A 26,493-nucleotide genomic window follows, 5' to 3' on the forward strand; every position below is an offset into this window, starting at 1 on the left:
AGAAAAATGCTCTCAAACTACACAAGATCTTTAGCAGTAATTAATAATAATGTTTAGAATGTTTAGTTATCGTCGATTATCCACAAATTTTTGACAAAAAATTCACCCCTCCCCGTAGCACCGTAGTAAGTTTGTGGACTTAAAACGCTAGAACCATGGTTTCAATATCCGTGGTGGGCATAGAACAAATATCCGATTGTGTAGCTCTGTGCTCAACTTCAAATAAACAAACAAAAAAATTCAAGTTTGCATGTAACGTTATTAATGCTAATTTTGTTTCTTTATTCTACGGTTTAGGAAAATATTTGCAGCAAAGTATCATATTTGTACTCGTCAAAATTTTCGTTGTGTCTTGAGTGTCAGACATACTGCTAGATATCAAACTGTACTCACTAAGAATTTTGTGGCGTCTATGAAAGTCGGACATTCTTAAGAGATTAAACGGTACACATCAAGAGTTGTCTGAATGTCAGACATGTTGCTAAATGTCGATACTGTATTAACTAAGAGTTTGGTGGTGTCTTCCAAACCAGGATATAAAATGTCGATACTGTATTAACTAAGAGTTTGGAGGTGTCTTCCAAACCAGGATATAAAATGTCCAAATGTGGTTACCAAGAGTTTTGTATTATCTTTGAGTGTCAGACATCTTGCTAAGTTTGAAAGCTGTATTCCACAAGAGTTCCGTGGTGTCTTCGGGAAGTTTACTGTGATTTCTGTATGGGTTACAACTTGTTACTTTGTTCGTTTGTTTGGAATTAAGCACAAACCTACACACCAGGCTATCCGTGTTCTGCTAACCACAGGTATCAAAATCCGGTTTCTAACAGTGTAAGTCCGCATACTTACCGCTGTGCTACTGGGAGGCTAGTTACTTTGAAGTGGGTGCAGTGTTTTTGTTTTTTTTTAGTCAGTTTGTTTATTGAGAAGTCGAATGCCTTTTCCACTTTCAAACAGACATGACACTAATATGCACCCGAGAAAATAACTTTACACGTTCAATAACTTTTGTGGTGATCTGGCACAGGTAGCTTATGACGTCTGCTTACTAACGAAAAAGTTATCTTCTATGTAGAATCTTTGTCCTCATTAAGATCTCAATATGATTTGAATGGACGACTACGTCACACACACCTAATGTGCGCTCCAATAAACTTGTTTTATTCGATATCTTTAAATTTGAACGTTTTTTCAATCGTGTCATCAGCTTTCTTCAATTAGAACTGATGTAGCATAATTTGAAAGAAACTAAAAACTGATAGTTTACACTTAAGTATGAATTACAACTTAATAAGATTTTAATACTCAGATCTAAACAATTATTCAATCGTAAAATTTATGGATTTTCTGTAAAGCCTCGTAGTACAAGACTAAAATTTCGTCATGATGTTAAACGTGTTAAGTGTTAAAATTTATTAGTTATTTGAAGTTTCTAAAGAACGAGTCTATTAACGATGTAATTTGAAAAGCAGAAAATTACATTAAAAATCTTCCAAAGTTGTGGAATATATGTTTAACGAACATAAACAATTCAATGTCTTACCAAAGGTTTTTTATACCTCACGATAATATTTTTGAACAATATCATAAATTTCAGAATCAGCTGTTAAATTTTAAACATAAACAAAATAATCTTTTGTTTAAGTCGTTGGTCTGTAGAAGTCTTTGCTTTATTAATACAAGTTAATAGCATAGAGTTCTAAACTTTAAAAGAAATGCAGAATAATAAGATATTACATAATGTATAAAAAAAAAACTACTTGATTAAATTAATTAACTTAGAATGAGACGAGGCTAAACACTTGTTATGCTGTAATATTCAATCTTTTTATACATATGTTTTGACTGAGGTTGAATAAAATGTTACTTGCTTTTGGTTCAAAATTTAGTAAACCTATCAAGGTAGAATTATGTAGATTATTTTTACATTTATTGTCTGAACAATCGATCTTTTCTACGCCTAAAGTGACATTAGAACTAAATTTCGTAGAATAAATTTACGAATATAATAAAAATATTCATTTAAACCAATTTACCTCAATATAAGCTGTATAGAATGGAAAATGAGAGGGTACGTCTGATAATTTTCTGTACTCAACATACCGCCTGAAAGAAGGTACAGCTTTTTGTTCCAAATTGTAGGCGCTCTGGAAACAAACGAAATAAAGTTAGACAATCTGTGAAAAATAATACTATCTGGAAACATATAGAGGAAAGTATGGTGGTCTAGAATCTAACAAAAAAATGTACGAAGACATGAAAATGTTTGATTTGGTTATCTTTTTTACCCAAAGCTACCATAGCCCATCTGTCCCTAACGGTAACCTGATTAACTAAAGGGGTTTATTTTGGTTTGAAATTTGTGCAAAGCTACATGAGAGCTATCTGCACTAGCCGTCACTACTTTAGTGGTGTAAGGTTAGAAGGAAGGCAGCTACTCATCACCACCCACCGCAAACAAATAGTGGGATTGACCGACACATTATAACGCTCCCACTGCTAAAAGGGCGAACATGTTTGGTGCGACGGGAATTCAAACCCGCGACTCTCAAATTTCGATTCGAGTGCCTTAGCTACCTGCCATGTCGGGCCTTAACAAAGTGGAAAGCAACTGATTAAAAGTTCTACCTTCTACTCTTATTTGACCGAATACTGAAGTAACACTATGTACTATTATGAATATAACAAAATATAGTAATGTGATCTAGAAATACAGTAAATAAAGACTACTGTTTATTTCTGAAACCACTGGGTCTCGGATGAACAACAGAATAGAAAATATTAAATATTGTGATTACTATGATACAAAATGATGCATAACATGACATTCAAGTTCACCCAGGCTGTCCTATCCACTAGATTAAATTAAACACTAGACACTCAAAGACAGGCTTTATTTTTCAAATATTAATCAAGCTGCACCTACGACAACTGAAGGAAACCTCTTCCAAAGGCCAACTACTCTGTCAGATAGATAAAGTTGTCTTATCTGCATTTGTCTTCTACCATGCCAACATTTATATGTGTGTCTCCTGGATTTATAATTCTCATAATTGAACGCATAAAACAATGATGCATCAACACTATGGATTTCCTTAACAGTTTTACAGACTTCAATGGGATCCTTTCTAACTCTTCTTTTTTAAGAAAAAAAAACGTAATCAGAGATATTAACCATTTCTAGTTAAACAGCTTTCCATTGCAGGTATCACCTACTATCCCTCTTATGAACCTCCTACAATAATTCAATATCTATTAAGATAAGGAGTCCAAGAATGAAAACAAGTGTAGTTTAACCAATGAAATTATAAACTCTTTAGACTTGGATTCAATATTTCCGTAGGCACAGCCTAAAACTCTGTTCGTCCTGCCCCTAGCAGCTTGAATTATTAAGAGATTAATTAAACTGAGCATCAAAATTCTGTTTTCTTTTATAACACTATTAAGATATTTCCCATCAAAATTATACACATAGTTCTAAAGTATTATTTTACATTTATTATTATTAAAAGCGAGCTGCTATTTATTAGTCCAACTCATTAAATAATCCTAATCCGTTTGTAAAACAGTAGCAACCTTCTCACAGCCAGTAACACTTGAAACTTTAATGTAATCAGCAACTTTAAATAATCTATTGACCATTCCTTCATCCATGTTATTGGCTTATGTCAAAAATAGCAGAGATTTTAACGCTCAACCTTGAGGTATTCCACTCGTGACATTAATCTATATAAACTGGGTTCTATTTAGAGAAACCTCCATTTTTGCTCCCTCTAGCTAGTTTTTATCCAATCAGACAACCAGTCCCCTACATATACAGAAGCAAATATTTAAAACAACCCTTCTATATGGCACCCTGTCAAATGCTTTCCGAAAATCGAAATTCACCAAATCTACATTCGTATTCTTCTAAAAAGCAGTAATCTCTCAGAAAATGTCCAAATATATGTGAGGCAAGAGCTTACTCTAGTGAAACCATTCTAACTACCCAACAGCATTTTAATCTTTGTTAAACGACTTTTCAAAGCATCCTTTACTACACGTCCAAAAACTCTTTTCACCAGGATGTAAGACTAATAAACCTATAATATAATTACTGGGATAATTCTTATAACCTTTCTTAACTTAAGCGTGTAACCAGCTTTCAATCTTGTTGAACTTGTCCACTATTGAACAACTTATAAAAAAAAAAAACAGTAGCAAGTGGCTTACGTATTAAATTCTCAACCTCTTTCAAAATCCATGTGTAATCCTTTCCTGGTCCTAAAGCTTCATCATTCTTTAAACTTTCCATTTTTTCTCGACAAGTTCAGATTTTTCTTTCTATACAGAGTCTGTTCAGGTCGAGGAATACAAGTTAAATCTTCGTAGAAATTAACATGTATATTTAAGAACCACTCTTAGTGGGCCTTACACTTGTGCATACAACTGTATTATTGCGTACGTAATTTTTCTTTTTTATATTCATACACAGTAAACGGACAAATATACGTTCTTCAAGTGATATCATTTTGCTAGTAGAAAGCATCGATATTCGACAACGTATATAAATCTGTGGTATTTCAACTTAAAAAGGTAATAGAATTTATATCCTGGTTATTTAATGATATTCGGCGTTTTGTTTTCCTGTATTATCCCCTAAAAGATTCCTACTTCAATCCCAACATATTGCCTATCCTTAATTATTTAAAACAATATTGATTTTTATGAATTCTATCTAACTTCTTTCTATGCGTTTTTATTTCTTCATTTTCAGTTCGACCGATTTTCTCCATTTTATACAATACTCCAATACTTCCATCAATAAAGTCAATTTAACCTTCTTATATATATATATATAATGTTATTCATAACTTTTATTATTTACATGTTTTGTGATCCAATCTGGTTCTTTATCTGCAGCACCCTTTTTGACTGTCGGGATATCATAAGTGTTTCATAATTGATTAGTATCTTAAACTAGTTACCCATTATTCCTTAGACCCATATGAAAAAAAAACTCTAATCTTGGTTGAACATTGATCACTTCCACGCGGATGTACCTCCCTCGCTACTCTATGAACCACTTCTTTATTATAATTAAAAAATAAATGTTCCGACACTCAACTCGTAATCTGAGGGTCGCGGGTTCAAACTCCAGTCGCACCAAACATGCTCGCCCTTTCAGCCGTGGGTGCGTTATGAGGTCACGACCAATCCCATTATTTGTTAATAAAAGCCCAAGATTTGGCGGTGGGTGGTGATGACTAGCTTCCTTCCCTCTAGTTTTACACTGCAAAATATGGGGCGGCTAGCCCAGATAGCCCTCGGGTAGCTTTGCACGAAATTCAAAACAAATCAAACAAACTCTGCAAACAAGTATGCTTCTGCTCTATTTAAATGCAAATCATCATTGTTAAAATCTCCATTTTTCCCACTGAAATGATCTCACAAATACAATCAGCCAATCTCCTTATATAAAAACCTAAGCCTAACATAAGGATCTAGTGATTTACATGCAATTTCATACAGATTTGGCAGTATCCCTGAAAAATTTAAGTTATTGTGGACGTTTTCTGAATGCCTCTATTATTACTTGCACTTACATACAAGTTCCTTTGACATACCCTTCCTGGCATTTCTTCATAACCACTTACCTGTTTAGTACAGCACCACATTTATTCTACAACTTAAATAATATGCATACAACCTGTACAGCTTCACCACTTGCATGACGTCCCTAAATTCTCAAATAAAACTTCTTGCACCAACAACAATTAATAAATTATAAGTACCTAATGCTTATAGTACTCTTAAACAATGTATTGTGGAAACAAATAATCAATAATAAATACAAGTATTCTATTAATGACACCGTGAAGCAGTGTTTCTCAACCACCAATCTACGAACCAACGTCGACCATTCACAACCGTTCAGCTCTTCTGTGCAATTTCACGTAAAGCAACCAAATAAATAAGCAACAACAATAAAACAAAAAAGAAACTTACAGAATATTTATGTGTAAATCGTAATAATTTTTATTATACTCGCATTTTAATGTTCTGCTACAATTCAGAGAGACAACGAGCGAGCCCTGTTATCGAAAAGGTTAAAAAACGTTATATTAATTTGATACACAGTTCTTAAAATGAGTTCACCAGAGTCTGAATTTCATTTGGTGTATAAATGTTTGGGTGAAATAGGAAAATATAGTAATTAGTCAATTAGTTGGCACATGCATTTCTGCAGGTCTAAATGACATTCAGTATTATAATTATGATTCAAAACTTAACAAAATATATAATAATAATTTTAAAGAATTAATCTTAACGCTAAGATATTTTTCGATTTTAATTGTTCATATTAATAAACGTCCTTAATTACAAAATGAATGTTTAATATATAAAGAGATATGAAAGACTTTCTTTGCAGTGAAGCACAAAACTACACAATTAACTACATCTGCTGTGTACTCAAGGGTATTGAAACATATTCTCAGCATTATAAGCCTTGAGAATTACCACCGAACCACTGCACAACATGAAAGTAAAACAGACATAGAAGCTAGGTTATATCGTTAATGTTTTCCTACTAACCAACTATATTGGTTGTCCACAGTATTTGTTCAGCTTCTAATGATTTCAGTTATAATCCTTTAACTCAGTATTAAAAATATGTGATTTTACTGACTTTTGTTATATTTTATTACTGTTAAACCTATCATAGGTGTTTTCTAAATATTATTCACTTTCTTTACAATTCACATACTTTGCACGTTTGTTCTGTTTTAACTTCATAGTCAAATTTTTAATAGATACCTGCATTGTACAAACCACAAACGTAAACTGATTTATTTAGAAGATTATCGAACGTTTGTGTAATTTACATGTGTTTTGTATTTTTCCTGTTTCACATATTTCCTTAAAAACAAATGAACATATCGGTTCAAAGTTACAAAGCAAATAAAGCCGAGAGTAACACAGATGTGTTCATGTGCGACATAAGTTTTAATTTCAACCTTCTATAGGTTGTATACGTGTCTGTGAGAAGGAACGCAATTATCATGAAGAAAATAAACAATACATTTTAGAATCATTAGCAGAAAATAATATCAAAACAAAGTTCAATGTTAAATGTAAATGGTGACTACGAAGAGATTTAATTTTGCTTCTAGCTTTGAATTTTTGTCATAAATATAATTCAAAAGAACATTAATTTATTTTCTTGTATGAAATAGTTTTCTTACATTTATTCCCTTGTGATCTTTCCTTTTTGATGCTCCTATCTTGTTTTTTTAAAGACAAACAGTCCTAATTCATAAAATTATTGTCCATTTTGATTATTCAAAGCTAAATTGGGATGATAAATCAATGAGTAACAAGTAATAAACATGCTCGCTCCTCCCAACCATGGGGGCGTTATAATGTTACGGTCAATCCCACTATTCGTTGGTAAAAGAGTAGCCCAAGAGTTGGCGGTGGGTGGTGATGACTAGCTGCCTTCCCTCTAGTCTTACACTGCTAAATTAGGGACGGCTAGCACAGATAACCCTCGAGTAGCTTTGTGCGAAATTCAAAAACAAACAAACAAAAACAAGTAATGTTGAAATTCAAGTAATATTATAATAAGAAGAAACAATCGACTAATTTATTTTACGTCTTCGTGAAAAACTTTAATAACTCTAACAGCCAGAACGATATTAAGAAACAAGGGTACATCTTACCTGGAGATGATGGCCAGGTTCTCCTTCATGAAGGGATAGGGTCATCATATCATATTTCGGCCTTATTTGAGAAGAAAACATGAACAAAACATTAAGAATTGATATAGATGTAGGACAAAGTCAACTGTAATTTCATTGCAATAATAAAGTGTATGATTATAACTCGTTAAAAATAAAGTAATATTGTCATTTTATAAAGCTAAAACTTAAAAGTTAAATACAATTTTATTTCAAGTATATATCATTATAACTTTATTGCTACATACAACTTTCTGGATTAACTGAAATACTTCGTAATATTTATAATTGCCTCTATTTTATTACTAACTGGTACATTAAGCATTGAAATTATAAAGGAAATGAAAACACACATGGTATTCAGAGATTCAGCATTTACGAAAAACCTTCCTGGTATAGTACCATCTTCAGATGGATCTCGATAGTAAGCCAATGTTCCACCAGCTTGTGAAACAGGAATCGAAACAACACTGCAAGATGTAATGAATAATTCGAAAAATCAGAAGAACAACAAACTGGTAGGTTGAACGATATTAGTCATTAAGATAAATATACTACTATATTTTTCATCTTTGTAACGATCATATAGTTGAGTAAATTTAGAATTGCAGAAAAAATTAATGTAGGTTTAGAATTTTCGGGGGAAGATAGAAAGTCATAGCGAACATTGTTTGAAAATATGATTAGAATAAAAGAGTGAATTCTATGTGTGTTTGTCTAATTTTATATTTATTATAAAATAAGATTAGAATAAAAGAGTGAATTCTATGTGTGTTTGTGTAAATTTATATTTATTATAAAATAAGATTAGAATAAAAGAGTGAATTCTATGTGTGTTTGTGTAATTTTATATTTATTATAAAATAAGATTAGAATAAAAGAGTGAATTCTATGTGTGTTTGTGTAATTTTATATTTATTATAAAATAAGATTAGAATAAAAGAGTGAATTCCACGTGTGTTTGTGTAATTTTATATTTATTATAAAATAAGATTAGAATAAAAGAGTGAATTCCACGTGTGTTTGTGTAATTTTATATTTATTATAAAATAAGATTAGAATAAAAGAGTGAATTCCACATGTATTTGTGTAATTTTATATTTATTATAAAATAAGATTAGAATAAAAGAGTGAATTCCACATGTATTTGTGTAATTTTATATTTATTATAAAATAAGATTAGAATAAAAGAGTGAATTCCACATGTGTTTGTGTAATTTTATATTTATTATAAAATAAGATTAGAATAAACGAGTGAATTCCACATGTATTTGTGTAATTTTATATTTATTATAAAATGAGATTAGAATAAACGAGTGAATTCCACATGTATTTGTGTAATTTTATATTTATTATAAAATAAGATTAGAATAAACGAGTGAATTCCACATGTATTTGTGTAATTTTATATTTATTATAAAATAAGATTAGAATAAACGAGTGAATTCCACATGTATTTGTGTAATTTTATATTTATTATAAAATAAGATTAGAATAAACGAGTGAATTCCACATGTATTTGTGTAATTTTATATTAATTATAAAATAAGATTAGAATTAAAAAGTGAATTCTATGTATATTTGTGTAATTTTATGTTCAGTATATCAGTGAATATGAACCACTAATTAAAACTAGACAAGCTAATTCTATAATAAATATTACATAATTTACAGTTATATCAGAGCTTGTATTGGTAAATAAGAATGACAAGTTTCGATTAAAATAAAATTTCGGTATATAGATGTAAATACGTCTTTGATATATCCAGATGTCTATTGATATTATAACTGTAATTAAGCATTAAGAATCATAACAATGATGACATCCAAATGATGAAACTGTTAATCTTGATACAGTATATTTAAAGAGCTAGAGAGTCATTACTGGATTGGGCTTTAGTTCTAATCTATGCAAGTACCAGAATACGGTACCTTAATACCCGAAATAAGATACCAAGGATGAAACTTCAGGTAGCACATTTCTAGTGTTTTAAGTATTTTTTTTATAGTATTAATGTTGCATGGAACTTCCAGCAGGTAATGTGTTTAGGTTTCATTATCAAAAGAAAGCTGATATATTAATGTATCAAAGGTTACAATAATTCCATATTACCTGAAGAAGTGAACATAAAATTAAAAATGTAATTAATTAATTGCGTATACAATGCACGTTTCAAGATATCATTGTAAGTTAGAGCGAACGTATTCAAAACTGTTTTCAACAACAACAATAAACATTTCGGTTTTTATTATATTAATCCTGGACCTAAACATTTAATTAAGTTGTCACAAAACATTTGTTTTAAAATCATTCAGTGTAGCGTCTCATAGAAAAGTCAGATGTAGTTATAAGAGTCGTCCACAAGTATTATTCAAAGGTAAATAGTACTTTTCATGTAGACTAATACACATTTATCAAATCATCCTAATCAAGGACCAGTTTATTTGTAATTAATAATATATAATATGTACTAAAATAAAACTTTGAGAGCTAATTTACCCGTTATATTTATGGTTCAAAGTTTAAAATATTTAAATTTAGAATAAAATAGAAGTAGGAGAAGAAATCTCTTTTTTTTGGGGGGGGCGTCAACTACAACAAGTTTCTACGTTTTAACGTACACAGACGCCATTACAAATATCTTAAGTTCATATTGCTTAACGTAGCAAAAAGAGATAAGCGTGCTAAATATAATATACGCATTAAAATACATACATTAATTTGGCCTTAGGAATGTTCTTGAAAACTAATGGAAGCTTCGGTCTGATGATGTTGTCAACAATATCTTTGTAAGCATTAAGAAGATCTTCCTGAAATACCAAAAATATCTCAACAAACGTTTTACAAGTACTTCAAGCTTATGCTACATAAAATGTAAAATGTCTAACCATTTGTCACGGTGAACACTTTCAGGTTGGCAGTGATAATTACTACCTCCAAAATGTATCATAACTTAGTTAATTGAAATATTAATTTGAAGTATGACATTCACACTACGGTAAGTTGAGAATAGTTATTCTTAACAATATATCCGTTACGTTAAATAATAATAAATAATGTGTAATAATACGTCCACCCCTCCTGTGTTAGCCATATTCAATGCCGACGAAACATTTTGGCGAATAAAGTTCGTGGTGAACAATACGAGTTTCAACAATACATTTCAGCACAAACTACTTACTTTTGTTTCGAAGAAGAATCTGGGATCAGTTCTTATATTTTGAAAGAAATCTGACTTTGAAGAATTTGCCCCAAGCACTTTTATTAACTGGAAGTGAGAATTCAAGCTGTTAACTTAATATACATTGAAAAATATGATACACTAGCTCTATATCTAATTTAGCAAAATGTTTAATAATTCACAATCAATAAATTATAACTAACAATTAAAACACATTGTTTCGTTTTTATGAAATATGAAAAACAGAGTATCTCATACTTTTTTATTATAATACTAATTTCGATGCATTATGAAATAATTCACTGACTAAAAAAGAGATTCTGTTTCTTCTTCCAAGAGAAATAATCCACAAGCTATGTCTAGACTTTTAAGAATAGCGGGAGTACAAAGGAAGAACATATATTCATAAACAATGGTTTTCCACGTGAACAAATAAATTACATTATTAATAAAATGTTAAACACAGAGTTTTACGTTAAAAATACTATGTTTATTATTCAATCATATTTTGATCGTTCTAGTAAAATACTTTTATTTTTGGTCAGTTTTAACAAATCATTTGTCTAGCATGTATAACTTACAGCAGTTTTCCAAGGCAGTAGTGCTGTTTAAATATTTGTTTTTTATCGTTATTAAGTGGGGTTTCCAAACCAAAACCAACATATAAATGAATAAATAAAATCAATTTAACAAAATATTTACGATTACCTCATTTATCTCTCCAGAAATCCGTTCTACTTCTTGAAGTCCAATTTGATGAATTTCTTCAGGACTCTTGTCAGTTGTAGTGTGGAGCCGCAGACACTGTTTATATATTTCCTTTCCATTCGGAAGGCTAGAGACTGCAATAAGGGGACGAGTAGCAGCCATGTACTCCTATAAACATTGTTAATGTATTACTGTGGTACTGTACAACAGTTACTATATACTCTTTCAGAAATATTGTCACTCGTACTGTGATAATACATATAACAGTTATTACATAGCTATATGGAAACACTGGAACTGTTATTGTCGTGTTACGTTGCAACAGGCCACGGAAAGTCAGCAGCGAGTCTGTGTTCTAATAATTCTAAAAATCGGTTTTCGAGACTCGAGGTAGCACAACACATATGTTCATTGTGAAGCCTGTGTGCAACAACAACAACAAACCATAAACAACTACATACTCATATTACCACCTCGCTACCATAGATATAACTGAACAATATGTACAAAACCGTTGTAATTATACTACTATGGTATCAGAAAACATTACTAACCTAACCAAATATAGAAATACTGCAGCTGCACTGTCACTGTATTATGCAATAACGATTACACGTTTACCTACAACAATGCACACTTATAACAATTCATAAGAAGCCTTACTATATTTCAAATCTAGATTTAAAAGAAAAAAATTAGAATAATAAACTGCGGGATATATAAATATTCAAAACAAACAATACCCGATAATATAATTTTGAGCAACGTTAATGAATCTCAAACATAAGTTTAAACAACCGTAGCCCAGCCTTTTATTTAAAAAAGCAATAAAACAATCACGAGTTCATGTGGCAATTCGTTTGCATGAACAAAAAATTATACTACGTCCCTCATAGAGATATGAAAAGTGAATTTTGTGAAATTTCAAAGAAGGTGAATCAGACAAAAAAGTAGGATAAATATAAGACGTTCTAGAAAATAGAGTTTAAGCATAGAAAAGGTTCTTGAAAGTTTACATAAGATGCAATGAGTCACAAATATTAGGCCATCTCATAAGTAATATCCGAAAACTTAATACAGAAAGTGCATAATCATTTATGTCTTTGTAGATGGCTTTAATGACTGAAATATTTTGTAAACTATTATGAAGATGGATGTGTCTGAGGAGAACATTAGGTATATAATTCTTTATGAGTTTAAAAAAGGCAATAGTGCAGCAGAAAATATATCAGACATTCATGGTGTTTATGGCATGGAGTCTCTAAATAAAAGAAAATGTCGAAGGTAGTTTCCGAGTTTCAGATCAGGTGACTACAGCTTAAGTGATGCTCCACGTTCTGGGTGAACTGTTAAATGGATTGAATTGAGCTTCTGTGCTAGTTCTCAACTGTTACAGCACAATCTTCGTCAAGTGCAGCCAGCAGCAAGTCATCATTAAACTCAACAGGATGACTTGAACGCCAACCTCAGAGCAAGAGTGGACATTTGCATTTCTCTGCCCTCTTGTAACGTAACTCACCATTTTTGCATGGATTAGTGACTGGAAATGAAAAACAGATATTTTATAAAAAATGTTCAGTGCTGCAGACACTGGCTCAGTACAGGTACACTGGTTAAAGCACAGTCCAAAATGGACCTCCACCTTAGGAAAGACTTGTTAAGCGTTTGGTGGGATATTGCTGGTGTGATCCACTTTTAGTTGCTTACACTCAATGTAACGATTATATCAGACTTTTATTGTCAACACTTAGAGCGCTTGAATGTTGCACTGAAAGAAAAGAGGCCTACTTTGATCAATCGTAAAGGTGTTGTGTTACACCAGAATAATGCACGGTCCCATACAGCAAGGATCACATCTACATAGACTGAAGAGTTGGATTGAGAAAAACTTCCATATTCTCCTTATTCTCCAGACCTTGCTCCATCTGATTATCATCTATTCCGAAATTTGCAGAACTATCTTGATGGAAAAGAGCTTGAAACAAATGAAGATGTCAAAACTACCCTTTCTACATTCTTTTCCTCCAGACCCCACGAATTTTATGGAAATAGCATTCAAAAGCTGGCGAATCGTTGGCAAGAAGTAATTAATAATAATGGAGCATATATCATTGACTAAATAATGTTAAAAGCGTTTGAAATCTTTTCTCATTTCCTGCGGCCCGGCATGGCTAGGTGGGTTAAAGCGTTCGACTCGTAATATGAGGGTCACGGGTTCGAATCCAGGTCGAACCAAACATGCTCGCCCTTTCAGTCGTGGGGCGTTATAATGTTATGGTCAATCCCAATGGCAAAAGTGTAGCTCAAGAGTTGATGGTGGGTGGTGATGACTAGCTGCCTTCCCGCTAGTCTTACACTGCAAAATTAGGGACGGCTAGCGAAGATAGCCCTCGAGTAGCTTTGCGCGAAGTTCAAAAACATCTTATAAAACCTGAAACAGTAAAGTAAGAATCATAACACAGCATCTTCATTAAACCAAAAAAATGTTTAAAAATTAATTTTTCCAAATAAACTAACCTTTTCTATAAAAGTTCCGAGCTTCTTAAATGCAGGCAACAAATGTTCTTCGATGACTTTCTTTGCTTCAATTTTCAGTGTCTCCCTGTAGATACAATACGACATACAGAATGTACTGTGTGTGTTGATTAAGATATAAAACTGTACAATAAAATAAAGTAATTATAACCTATTATATTATATGATTTTACCAATAATTATTTCTAATTTAACATGTTTTTGTTTGTTTATTGTTAATCACAAACAAATACGCAATGTTGTCTCCTACTGGTACAGCGGTAAGTCTACGGATTTACAACACTAAAATCAGGAGGTCGATTCCTGTCGGTAAATTAGCAGATAGCCCAATGTGGCTTTGCTATAAGAAAACACACATCAAGGCTATCTGTGTTGTACCAACCACTGGTACCGAAACCAGGTTTTTAGGGTTATATGCTTTCGGACTTAACATTGATCCATTAGCAACATAGCAATAATGGAATTTAAAAATATATATGTGAAAGTATTAGAGGGCGAGTTTGTACAATGAAGGTTTATATTTTAGAATGCAACTGCTCGGTTTATAATGAGACTTTCTTTTAGATTTCAAAAGAGAACCCAGAATTCTCCTAGTTACATATTTCTAAGAGATACTAATAAAATATAAGAATTTCAGATTGGATTTGAACAGCGAAGACACTTGGTAGAATGGTTTTAAACTGTCTCCATGGCGACGATGTAGTCTTCATTTGTTTGTTTGTTCAAGATTAATAAGACATTTGAATTATTTCCATAACGGATTATGTCATAACTGTTGTAGATATTATAATATATTAATACATTGTAGTAATATCTTATTAAGTAATATTGGTTGAATATAAGCAGTTTGTTTCGTTCTGACATAAAGTCCTTTTCTCACCACTAATAACCAATATACAAGGTGTCCTAAAACTACGTATACACCCTTTGAATGATTATAACTCACTCAAACTTTCTTTTCTTACATGTTCAACTGATTTGAAGTAATGACAGAAGCAAGACTAAGCTTTGAGGAAAGGAAATTTATCTTAAAGTGTTACTGGAAGTGCGGGAACGTAGCTGAAGTACAAAGACAGTTTAGAAGGGAGTTTCAAACAGATCCATCAACACGACTTACTATTACTCACATCAGAGATAAGTTTGAAACAATTGTAACTGTTCAAGACGTCCATAAAGGGGATTCTGGAAGACCGCGATCGTCTACCAGTCCCACACGAGAAGCAGAGCTGTTGGAAAGTCTCCACCGATCTTCAAGAAAATCTGTTCTGCAAACAACCCGTGAGACGAGAATCCCAAAATCGAGCGTCCATAACATATTGAAGCGCGTTCATTGGAAAAGTTTTATTCTGGCATTAGTCCACGCTCTCAATGACGATGATCCTGACAGAAAAGTTGAATTTTGTGAGTGGTACCTGGCAAAATCTGCAGAGGACGCACAGTTTCCAAATAACATTGTCTGGAGCGATGAGGCCAGATTTAAATTAAACGGCTCAGTTAATCACCACAATTGCACCTATTGGGCACATCAGAATCCACATCATATGGTTGAACACTACGTAAACTTACCAGGGTTTACAGTGTGGTGTGGATTATCAGCGTTGGGCGTAATTGGACCATTCTTTTACAAAAACATAATCACTAGTCTCGTTTATCTAAACTCGCTGCAAGAATCTGTCGTGCCACGCATTCGAAGCAATTTTGAGAGGAGGAGTTTTATTTCCAGCAAGATGGAGCACCTCCCCACTACCATCATAATGTGAAGACCTATCTTGACGAAACTTTGCCGAACAGATAGATTGGGTGAAGAGGTATTATTGAATTTCTCCCACGTTCACCAGACCTCTCACCTCTGGACCTTTTTTATGGGGATACATCAAAGATAAGGTTTATAGCACAAAACCTGCAGAACGCAATGAGCTGAGAACAGCAATTGAAAGAGAATGCATCCAAATTTTCAATGAAATGATTCGTGAAGTTTGCAATTCCATCTGTCCGCGTTATCAACAGTATCTGAATCAGAACGGTCATCAGTTCGAACACCTGCAATAACTCAAAACATTCTACACTTGTCTTCTTAAACTTGGATTATAAAACCTAGATATATCTTAATAAACATTGTATTTACAATCATTCAAAGTGTGTATACATTTTTTGGGACACCCCGTATATATTAGTCCTACACTTTTAACTTGCTTCGCTTTTTCGAGCAGCCCTGACGAGTCGTAAATTCGACGAAACTAATCTTCTACAGATGGAGGTCCCCTGGTGACACAGCGATAAGCCTATGGATTACCACTGTTAAAATCAGGGGTTCTATTCCCCTCGGTAAACTCAGCAGATAACCTGGTGTGGCCTTGCGCACGAACACACACACATACAGTTAGCGTATCGAATCAAAAAATAGATTAAGCCTCTATAGTCTATATTATGTTTGGCTTTCATGAAATTCACGTTTTAGTAATAGCAAAGAAATGCACACAGAAATGAACGAACAATTAATCTGACGAATAATAACAGATAATCAATTGTTACTAATTAATAATGTTAGGAAAACTTGTAGGTTAAAAAAAAATCGATTTATGACAAAAATAAAAAAATTAAAAACCCGAGCCCCTAATGAATAAGGGCCCTCTTTCAAAAGCACTCGAATTGAATAATTGTGTATTTTATGTCTTTAACTATGACGTTAATATTACATATTATCCAAACGCATAAGATATGTTAGGTCATTAGCTGTAAGTCATACATCAAAATCAAGCAGCGTCATACTTACTGCTATTTTTATGTACAAAAATGTATTTATAATAAGAATACCAAAACACATTCCCTGAGCAATCTAGGAATTACTATATAAATTATATAACAAGTTTACCAGAATATACGATGCATTTTTTAATAATTTCCGGTTCAGAAACACAAATGCTACAATAATAAAATAAAATAATTTGTACGATTTCAATAAATATGTCACAATAAATTTGTCATCAAGAGTGACTTTTAGGATCATATAAATGTTCCTAAATTAAATGAATTTCATTTCACTTATTTCACAGACCCAAACAGAATTAAAACATAACCATGAACACAGTTTTAATCTCTTCATGTTCACTTCTCATATAATTTACATTTTTCCTTGTAATGCTTACGTAGATTTCACCCTCCAGTGACGCAACGGAATATCTGTAGAATTATAATGCTAGAAAACCCGAGATGACCGGAGAAGAGGTAGTTCATTGTGTAACTTGGTGTTTAACTACGAAAAAAAAAAATTATGTCGACATCAACCTTTCATCATATTCAAATGCTTAGGTATTTTATCTTATGAAATATTATGCGCATTGGATTATCTGCTGTGTTCAGCGTGGATAATCGAACCTCGGACTTTAACACGTTGGTTTCCAAGTCTATTTTGGGAACTTTCCAGGCTCCCACTAGTCATTTTACGACAACTTTTTTAGGAAAAGTGTAAAATTTTTATATCATGTTAGGTATGAGTCAAAGACGTTGTAAAGGTTATTTTTTGACCCACGAACCACGGGTTGGTAGGTGGCTTGGGACCTGGGAATGCATTTAGTCTTACTGTCCCAAACGACCAACCCGTGGGTTGTGCTAGAATTTCAGAAACATAAAATATTTGGCATAGGGATCTATGTATAATAATTATTATTTTATCTTTTTCAAATATTTTCAATATTTATCGATATGTTGAAATATGAGTTCCAATCAATCTGATGTGCCAGTAAATATTTTTTTTTGCTTCTAAAAATGCAAAATCAAGATCAGATTCTTCGGAAACTGAGGACAATTCAGATACTGAAAGTAAATATTATGAAGATTCAGATTATGAACCTTCTAGTGACGAAACTTCCAACTCAGAAGACGAGAAAGTCCTCACATCTGAAGATTTTGAAAATACAGAGACTGAAACTGAAACTAATGATAATGCTCAGCAGCACACTTCATCTTATAGATGGCACCCAGTGAACAGTTTTATCCAAAAAAACTTTTTCATTTATTACTCAAAGTTCCGAATAATCTACAAATGCTATATTAACGTCTTTCGACGCGTTTGAGCTTATGGTCAGAGATGAAATTTATGATCTTATAGTACAACAAACAAATATCAATTATCACCAAACTATGATAGCTAATAACACAAAGGTAAGCATGTGGAAAGGCACCAACTGTGATGAAATAAAGAAGTTCCTTGGAATTGTTATGTACATGGGACTTGTGAGATACCCAAACATCGTTTACTACTGGCTGAAAGATCTCTTCTACAGCAATTTTTACATACCACAAATAATGTCAAGAAATAGGTTTCAAGGACTCCTACGTTTTGTTCATTTTGCTTTAAGGTTACTTGAGATTCTTGAAACAAGTTTTACAAGATCTAATATTCCAGGTGAATGCATTGCAGTAGAGCAGGGGTGGCCAACCTATGGCGCATGCGCCAACCGTGGCGCATTGCACGATTACAAGTGGCGCACTATACCCCAGAGATAAGAATGTACGTTTGCGGGTATATGAGTGTGAGTCCATTTATTAGGAGTTTGAAGTTGATGTGTGTGTGTTTGTCATTTGTGTTTGGGTATGAAGACGTTTGGTGCAATGATTTATTATGTAATTCAGTATATATCTTTATATTAAGACATAATAGAAAGAAGAGAAAGAGAAACTTAGATACAGAAACAGCAACCTAAAACACATACGTGAATACACAAGAAGATATAGATACATTGAAACAAACATAAATTTAAGAGTCAGATTAACTGTACATTACAAACCGGGTGTTAAATATTGTAACAAAAATAGCAGCTCAGTAGAAGTATTTCATTTTTCGCATTGACGTGAGTAAAAGTTTTCCTCCTTACACGTACGCACGCATATATAAATGAAAACATATTCATAATAAGCAAGTATTTATTCTTTTTTTAAATTGAATTGAGTTAATTCTTTTAAAATTGAATAGTAATTTTTGTGTTAATATTGAAATTTTTATAAAATATTTTGTAAAAGTTCAAATGTCTGAAAATCTCAATGTTTTATACATCATTTGATGCAGTTTTTTTTTGCAGAATTTCACTCTGATTACGAATATATAAATTAAATCAAAATTTTTTTTCAGTTTTTTACTTTTTAAATTTTTTTTAGTTATTATGACTTGGTGTAATAGAAGGCTGAAAGGACATGAAAGATTTCCTATAATCATTGTTAGAGAATAGTATCACAAAAAAGACTGCTTATAATCATTTTTATATAAATTTTCTAGATAAAAGTAATAAATAATGTTTTTTTAATTTAATATGTTTAGTTTTTTTCAAACATTTTGTATAAGTTCAAATGTTTGAAAACGATAAAGTTTTATACATCATCTGTTGCAGTTTTTCAAGCTGATTACGAATATATAAATGAAATTAAAAAAAATTTAATACTCTCACGGATTAAACAGGATCAATGATCCTGTGGGATGTACTAGTAATAATAATAATATTAATAATAATAATAATAACAATAATAATAATAATAATATTTTTTTCGATTTTTTATAGTCCCATTACAGTGAAAAAGAGCAAAAGAGAAGCAGAAAGCGATAGCAAACGTCAGTTTAATGAAATGTGGGAAAATGAGTTCTTATTTATTGCGAGTCCTTCATGAAAACCAATGTGTATTGTTTGTGAAAGCACCCTCTCAGATAACAGAAGACATGATCTTAGCAGACACTATAAGAAACACCAAGTTGAAGTAGAAGAAAAACAAAAGTTAATGCCTGGCTCTGAGTTACGGAAAGAATATGTGGTCAAGAAAAAAGAGGATATGAAAAAGAGGCGAAATCTCTTTGTAAAGAGAAGGTGTGAAAGTTTGGCAATGCTCGAAGCATCCTACGAAATCGCCTTTGTGTTGGCTAAAAAGCATAAGCCTTTCTCTGACGGTGAATATATTGTTAAACCCTACCTCCAAAAATTTGCAAAATGTCTTGGTGATAAAAGTATTGAAAGAAAGGTAAACGAACTCGCTCTTTCAAAGCAGACAATTACAAGACGCATTGAGGAACTTTCTCATGATGTATTTGAGCAACTGAAGGAACGTGTCCATGCATGCTCTTTCTTTTCATTAGCTTTGGACGAATCTGCTGACATATGTGATGTAGCCCAGTTAAGTATTTTTATAAGAGGAATTGATGATAATTTTAACATATTTGAAGAACTTATTGGCCTTGAATCACTCCATGGAAAAACTAGAGGGTCAGACATATTTGAGAAAGTAAAGTCATGTTTAGAAAATCAGCATTTAAACTTCAGTAAACTCTTAAGTGTCTGTACTGATGGAGCACCGTCAACGATTGGTAGAGTTGCTGGAACTGTAGCCTTGGTCGAAAAGTTTTTAGGTCGTCATCTTCTAAAATATCATTACATAATACACCAAGAGTCTCTGTGTGTAAAAATTTTGAATTTGCAGCATGTTATGATACCAGTTGTAAAATGTGTGAATAAAATTGGAGCCAAAGGATTAAATAGGAGAGAATTCAGAGAATATTGTGAAGTGTTAGATATGGAATATGGTGATCTCATCCTTCATTGCAAAGTGCGTTGGCTTTCTAGAGGACAAGTTCTCAAAAGATTTTGGAAACTGAAAAATATTGTACATGATTTTCTGGAAGAAGAGCTGCCCGAAGAAAGGGTCCTTTGTGTAATGAAAAGTGGATGTTTGATTTAGCTTTTTCAGTTGATATTACCAGCCATCTCAATGACCTAAATTCAAAACTGCAGGGCAAGGACAAATTGTTTCCTAGTTTAGTAAATGATATCAGTGCATTCAAAATGAAGTTAAAACTGTTCATCTCTCAGCTATAAAACAAGGATTTGAGCCAATTTCCACATTTAAAGGAACAAAGTGAATGTGTTTAAGATAATATCAAATTTACAGAATACATTGAAAAAATCATACTACTGCAAGAGGTCTTTGATAGTCGTTTTCGTGATTTTGCCAAAGAAGAAGATTGCATGCTTGCATTTATAAATCCATTTTCACTTACTGAACAAAACATTCTGAAGATGCCTAGTAATATACAGATGGAACTTATTGATCTAAAAGCAAATTCAGTACTGAAGAGTAAATTTAATGAACTTCCGTCACTCCCAAGTGAATCTGGAATGCTTAATCATTACCATGTGATCATTTTCCAGAACTGAGAAAATTTGCCCAATGTTATGCCTGTCGCTTCGGAACAACATACAGACGCGAGCAAGCATTTCTATCCATGAAAATGATCAAGAACAGACTGAGGTCGCAACTATCCGATTCAAGTCTGAAAAACTGTCTGTTGCTGTCAGTTACTAATTTAACTCCTAATATTACAGATTTGGTGAAAGCGAAGCAAAGTCAAAAGTCTCATTAAACCTAGTTATGTTTATTTTTCCTCCATGTAAAATTATTTTTCATTAAAACTGCTAATTGTGTTGATAAATTTTTATTAGATATTCTTTCATAAATAACTAATGAAATATATCAATGCAAATCCAAAGTGTCAATAAAGTAAATAAAGTTTACCTTGTATTCATGTTGAATTCTTTTTACAACTTCTACATGTGTCCACACTCCACATTAACATATATATATATAACAAATGATTATATGTATAACTGCCAAATATCTCCAAATTACCATACTTAAAGGATTGAAAGGCTGTTAAAGTTTGTGTGGCGCATCTGAATTAGAAGTGAAAAAAATTGGTGCATAGGAAACAAAAGGTAGAGTTTCCTACCTTTTCCTGCAGTTTTCCTGCAGTAGAGGAAACAATGGTGCCATAGTGAGGTCGCCTAGTGTTTCGTCAATATAATTCTCGGAAGGCACATAAATACGGTTTGGAAGTGTATTAACAATGTGATCCCCAATGTTACACTTTTACCAACACTGCTTTGCTGGAAAAGATGATATACGGTAACAGCAAGGACGTCTCTTTGGTGGATTCACCCATGCAACTCAAATTGTCCTTGATTTCGCTAAAGACTATCTAGATACAGAGAGAACAATCGCTACAGATAGTTTAAATACATCAACCGATTTATCAAAGGAACTGCTAAAGCATTAAGCCTACCTTATGAGGACATTATGAGCGAACAGAAATGGTAACCCCAAGGAAATTATAAATGCAAAACTAAAGTAGGGAGAAATTGTAGGTCGCCATCAAGATGATGGAATTGTGATCACAAAGTGGAAGAACAAACGTGATGTTCTTATGTTATCAAGACGGAGAATGAATGATGTGAGTATCAATGGTTCTTAGTTACAACATGATAAAACAAGGCATAGACATACCCAATCAAATGTTCAGTTATTTCTCATCACTTAGGAAGAATATTAGATGGTATCATAAGATTGCTTTTGAGTTTTTACTAAACACAGCAGTGAAAAATACTTTGGTATTATTCAATAAAGCATACAAACAAAAATTACGAATGCGCGAGTTTCGAAAATCAATCATTGAATCACGGTAAAATAAATGCTCAAGCAGCAGTAACACCATGAACAACATCAGGAAGAATCAACATACGGTACCTTATGAAGACTTAAACTGAAAAAGACAAGTCTAACAGAATAATTCATAAAAGATTCATTGGCTGCTACATTGAAATAAGGAAGACAACGACTGAAAAAGAAGTAGGCAAAAAGCCCAAAACGTTCGAACCTACTGTGATGAATGTGAAGGTAGCCCTGCTTTTTGCATCACTTGTTTCAATAAAAGACATTAGATCATACAACTTCAAATTATACCTATAATAATGAGTGTCACTTTGCACTGCTTTCTTAGTGTTCGTTATTTATATTTTCATGATGAACTGATTCATTTGTTTTCTAATCTCTTTTTGAAACAGTGTGTTGGAAAATTTACGTAACATTTCGCTTAAAATCTTTTTTATGCTTTTTTACCTTCGCCATGTCAAAATAACAACTTTGTTGTTGTATCCATTTATGTCTAAATAAACGTTATTTGATTAGTCTATTTTTATATACTATGAATAACTATCAGAATAACAAAACATAAGGTCCCCCGCTAGTACAGCGGTAAGTCTACGGACTTCCAACGCTAAAATCCCGGGTTTGATTCCCCTCGCTGAGCTCAACAGCTAGATCGATGAGGCGTTGCTATACGAAAACACACACACAATAAAACATAATAAAACTTGAAATAAAATAGGTGAACCTAGAAAAGAAATGTTGTCCTGATGCTCCCTCTCATCTGTATATATAGCCGTGACCCGACACGGCCACGTGGGTTAAGGCGTTCGACTCGTAATACCAGGGTTGCGGGTTCGAATCCCTGTCGCACCAAACATTCTCGCCCTTTCAGCCGTGGGAGCGTCATAGTGTTGCGGTTAATCCCACTATTAGTTGATAAAAGAGTAGCCCAAGAGTTGGCGGTGGGTTGTGATGACTTGCTGCCTTCCTTCTAGTCTTACACTGCAAAATTAGGAACGGCTAGCGCAGATAGCCCTCGTGTAGCTTTGCACGAAATTCAGAAACAAACAATACGTAACCGTTGTGTCCCAGCCGATAAATGGCACTTTAAAAAAAAATAGACACCTCACTGGTAGGTCGTGTGGAAGCCAAATATTTTTCTGTTAAAACATAGTTAGAACAATGAAAGCTTTAAAGTTGGTATTATTATAAATAAAGAAGCAAATACTAATGTATTGATATAATTATTTTATATCTAGACTGAGGACTTATAATTCCAACAGTGAACACAGCACAAATAGCACATTTTTCGGCTTAGTTTTTAACATATTTCTTTTGTTATTATTTTACAGATATAATAATAATATAATCATAACTTGCATGAAATTACCTTATAGCTGTTGCGGTCAAAAAGACTAAAATATATTTTCAGTAGCAGAGACACGCAAAACATTGCGATAAAATTATTATCTTTATAGTAATGATACTTCTTTCAATAGAAGACTTCTAAAATATTGCAAAAAAATTATTGTCTTAAGCCTAAGATTAGTTAAATCTTTATTAAGTACGAAATATATTCGATAAATCAACATGTTAACTTTTGTATGTTTTTTGTTTTAGTTAATTAGGGCTAAGCTTTATCGTACTTATTATCTTAGATTAAAATAATTTTGGAGTTTCCAGTGCAAGTTCCAAAAATTTTATTGAACAGAAAAACAACGCATCCGGCGACTTTACCTCTCCGTCTTCGTGAGAAACAGTTTTAATAACAGTTCATACTCGATAAACCTGAGGTATATAACGGCTAAAAAGAAACTATTGTGGAAGTAACGTGTACACACGTGATTTGTGTCACTTTTTTAGATGAAGATCCTTAAATATGTGTTGCACTTTTGTAACTGACCCTTATCTTGGTGGATTCTCACTCGTTAAATGGCATCGCAATATGCTTACACAGCTTGGTTGTGACTTGTACAGGTCTCTTTATGGATGGTCCTGGTTAACCTAAGTTGATACATGTACATTTTTTTTTTCAATTTCGTTAAGTATAGATATACTCTTCAAAAAAAGAAACGCAAAAGGGATATTTTTGTTATTTTAAAGAGAAATATATGTAATAACGTTGCAAGCTCAATGTATGTAATGTTACACGTGTTAAGGCACTGATTATCAGACCAAAATGACAATAAAAGTTGTGCACTTTGAAAACGGAGGAAAACATCGGATTTTTCGCCAAAATGCATTCGTGTCCAATAAATTTGTTTGAGAGATCTGCATGTTCTGCAAGTGCAACATGTGCAAAATCCCTATAAAAGTGACGGGTTCTCGGTTTCCATAGCTCAGTGTTAAACCACCGACACGCAATACAGTTACGCCAAGATTGACTGAAGCACAACGCAACAACGCCATTGGTCGCTTGGAAGCAGGCGAATCTCGATCAGATGTTGCCAGAGCTGTGAATGTCTACCCAAGCACCATCACAAGGCTATGGAATCTTCACCAACAACATGGATCAACTCGTGACCGTCCACGATCTGGCAAACCTCGTGTGACTACACCCGCACAAGATCGCTACATTCGGTTACGTCACCTTCGGGATAGGACCACCACTGTGACGTCTACTGCCTCAACAATACCAGGGATGCGTAGGATTTCCGATCAGACCGTACGCAACCGTCGACGAGATTCTTAGGCCTCATGTGCAACCCATCATGGTGAACGTCAACGACGTTTTTCAACATGACAACGCCCGTCCTCACACAGCCCGACTCACCACTGTCTTCTTGAGACACCACAACATCAACGTTCTTCCCTGGCCCCTCCAGATCACCAGATTTAAACCCCATCGAACATCTTTGGGACGAGTTGGACCGACGTCTGCGATGGCGACAACCTCAACCGCAGACTCTACCTCAGCTTGCAGCAGCTTTGCAGGCTAAGTGGACAGCCATTCCACAGGATGTGATTCGTCATCTCATCGCTTCCATGGGCAGGAGATGCCAAGCAGTTATTGATGATCACGGGGGGCATACTCGTTATTGACCTTGAGTGACGTTAAACTTCACCTAGTGAGCGTGGACTTCGCCTTTGCAGACTTTGGATGTTCAGCAGTGAATGTGCAAAGTTTCACACATGTCATACAGAACTACCCGGAATAAACTTGTTAACAATGTGTCTCATATTTTGCCTTTTGCGTTTCTTTTTTTGAAGAGTATAATATCTTTGCTTTTGATCTCAGCACATATTGCAATCTGAGTTTACAGATATTTTACATCGGAAAGCGCTGTTACATACCAATCTAAAACGAGTAATCGAGTGTTCAAGGTTGTCATACTTTCTACGTAATATAAAGGAATGTGAAAATGTAGTTTTGACACTTTTCGTTTCAGATCAACCTTATATAAACTATATAATTTTCTGTTGACGTTGATGCCACGTTAACACTAACGAAACGTTGTTTTTATTTTATAGTTTTTCTATCCTATTTGAAGTGTTTTTTGAATTTTTAAAACATTATTGTTTGGTTTGTATATTCAAAATTATTTTAATATGAGGTATTGAAACTGAACCCCGTGTAAGAAACTGTTGTTTCTTTACAACTCTATTCGCATTTTCAGAAAAAAAAAATCAAAGTTCTTATTACTAGAAATATTACTAGATAAACTAAAAGTTGTTAAATACCAAAAATAATTCTATCTTTATAATAAAAATAATCATCCTACTGTTTTGTAGATGGTACTGAATCCGGGAAGGATAAAAATGGTTTGAAGAATGGTGAATCTTCCACAGGTTTCTGAAGAAGTGCAAACTGTTCAAGTACATGTTTCTGTAAGTATTAAAATGTTATTACTGAATATGGAAAGACACTATATGATGTTATAACATAA

At 33.1% G+C, this 26,493-nt stretch overlaps 1 protein-coding gene across 1 annotated transcript in view; it reads right to left on the reverse strand.

Moving 5' to 3' along the window:
• LOC143251970 (uncharacterized) overlaps positions 1 to 26,493 on the reverse strand; it is a 45,716-nt gene that overhangs the window by 6,192 nt on the left and 13,031 nt on the right. Inside the window, exons 6-13 of the mRNA XM_076503390.1 lie at positions 26,329 to 26,432; positions 14,129 to 14,213; positions 11,612 to 11,779; positions 10,904 to 10,990; positions 10,438 to 10,532; positions 8,075 to 8,191; positions 7,704 to 7,764; positions 2,037 to 2,147 (exon numbers count right to left, since the gene is read on the reverse strand). Of these exons, the coding sequence (XP_076359505.1) occupies positions 2,037 to 2,147; positions 7,704 to 7,764; positions 8,075 to 8,191; positions 10,438 to 10,532; positions 10,904 to 10,990; positions 11,612 to 11,779; positions 14,129 to 14,213; positions 26,329 to 26,432 (828 nt within the window). The remainder of the gene's footprint in view (positions 1 to 2,036; positions 2,148 to 7,703; positions 7,765 to 8,074; positions 8,192 to 10,437; positions 10,533 to 10,903; positions 10,991 to 11,611; positions 11,780 to 14,128; positions 14,214 to 26,328; positions 26,433 to 26,493) is intronic.

This window comes from Tachypleus tridentatus, chromosome 6, assembly GCF_004210375.1.
Source record: "Tachypleus tridentatus isolate NWPU-2018 chromosome 6, ASM421037v1, whole genome shotgun sequence".
Classification (NCBI taxonomy): Eukaryota; Metazoa; Arthropoda; class Merostomata; order Xiphosura; family Limulidae; genus Tachypleus; species Tachypleus tridentatus.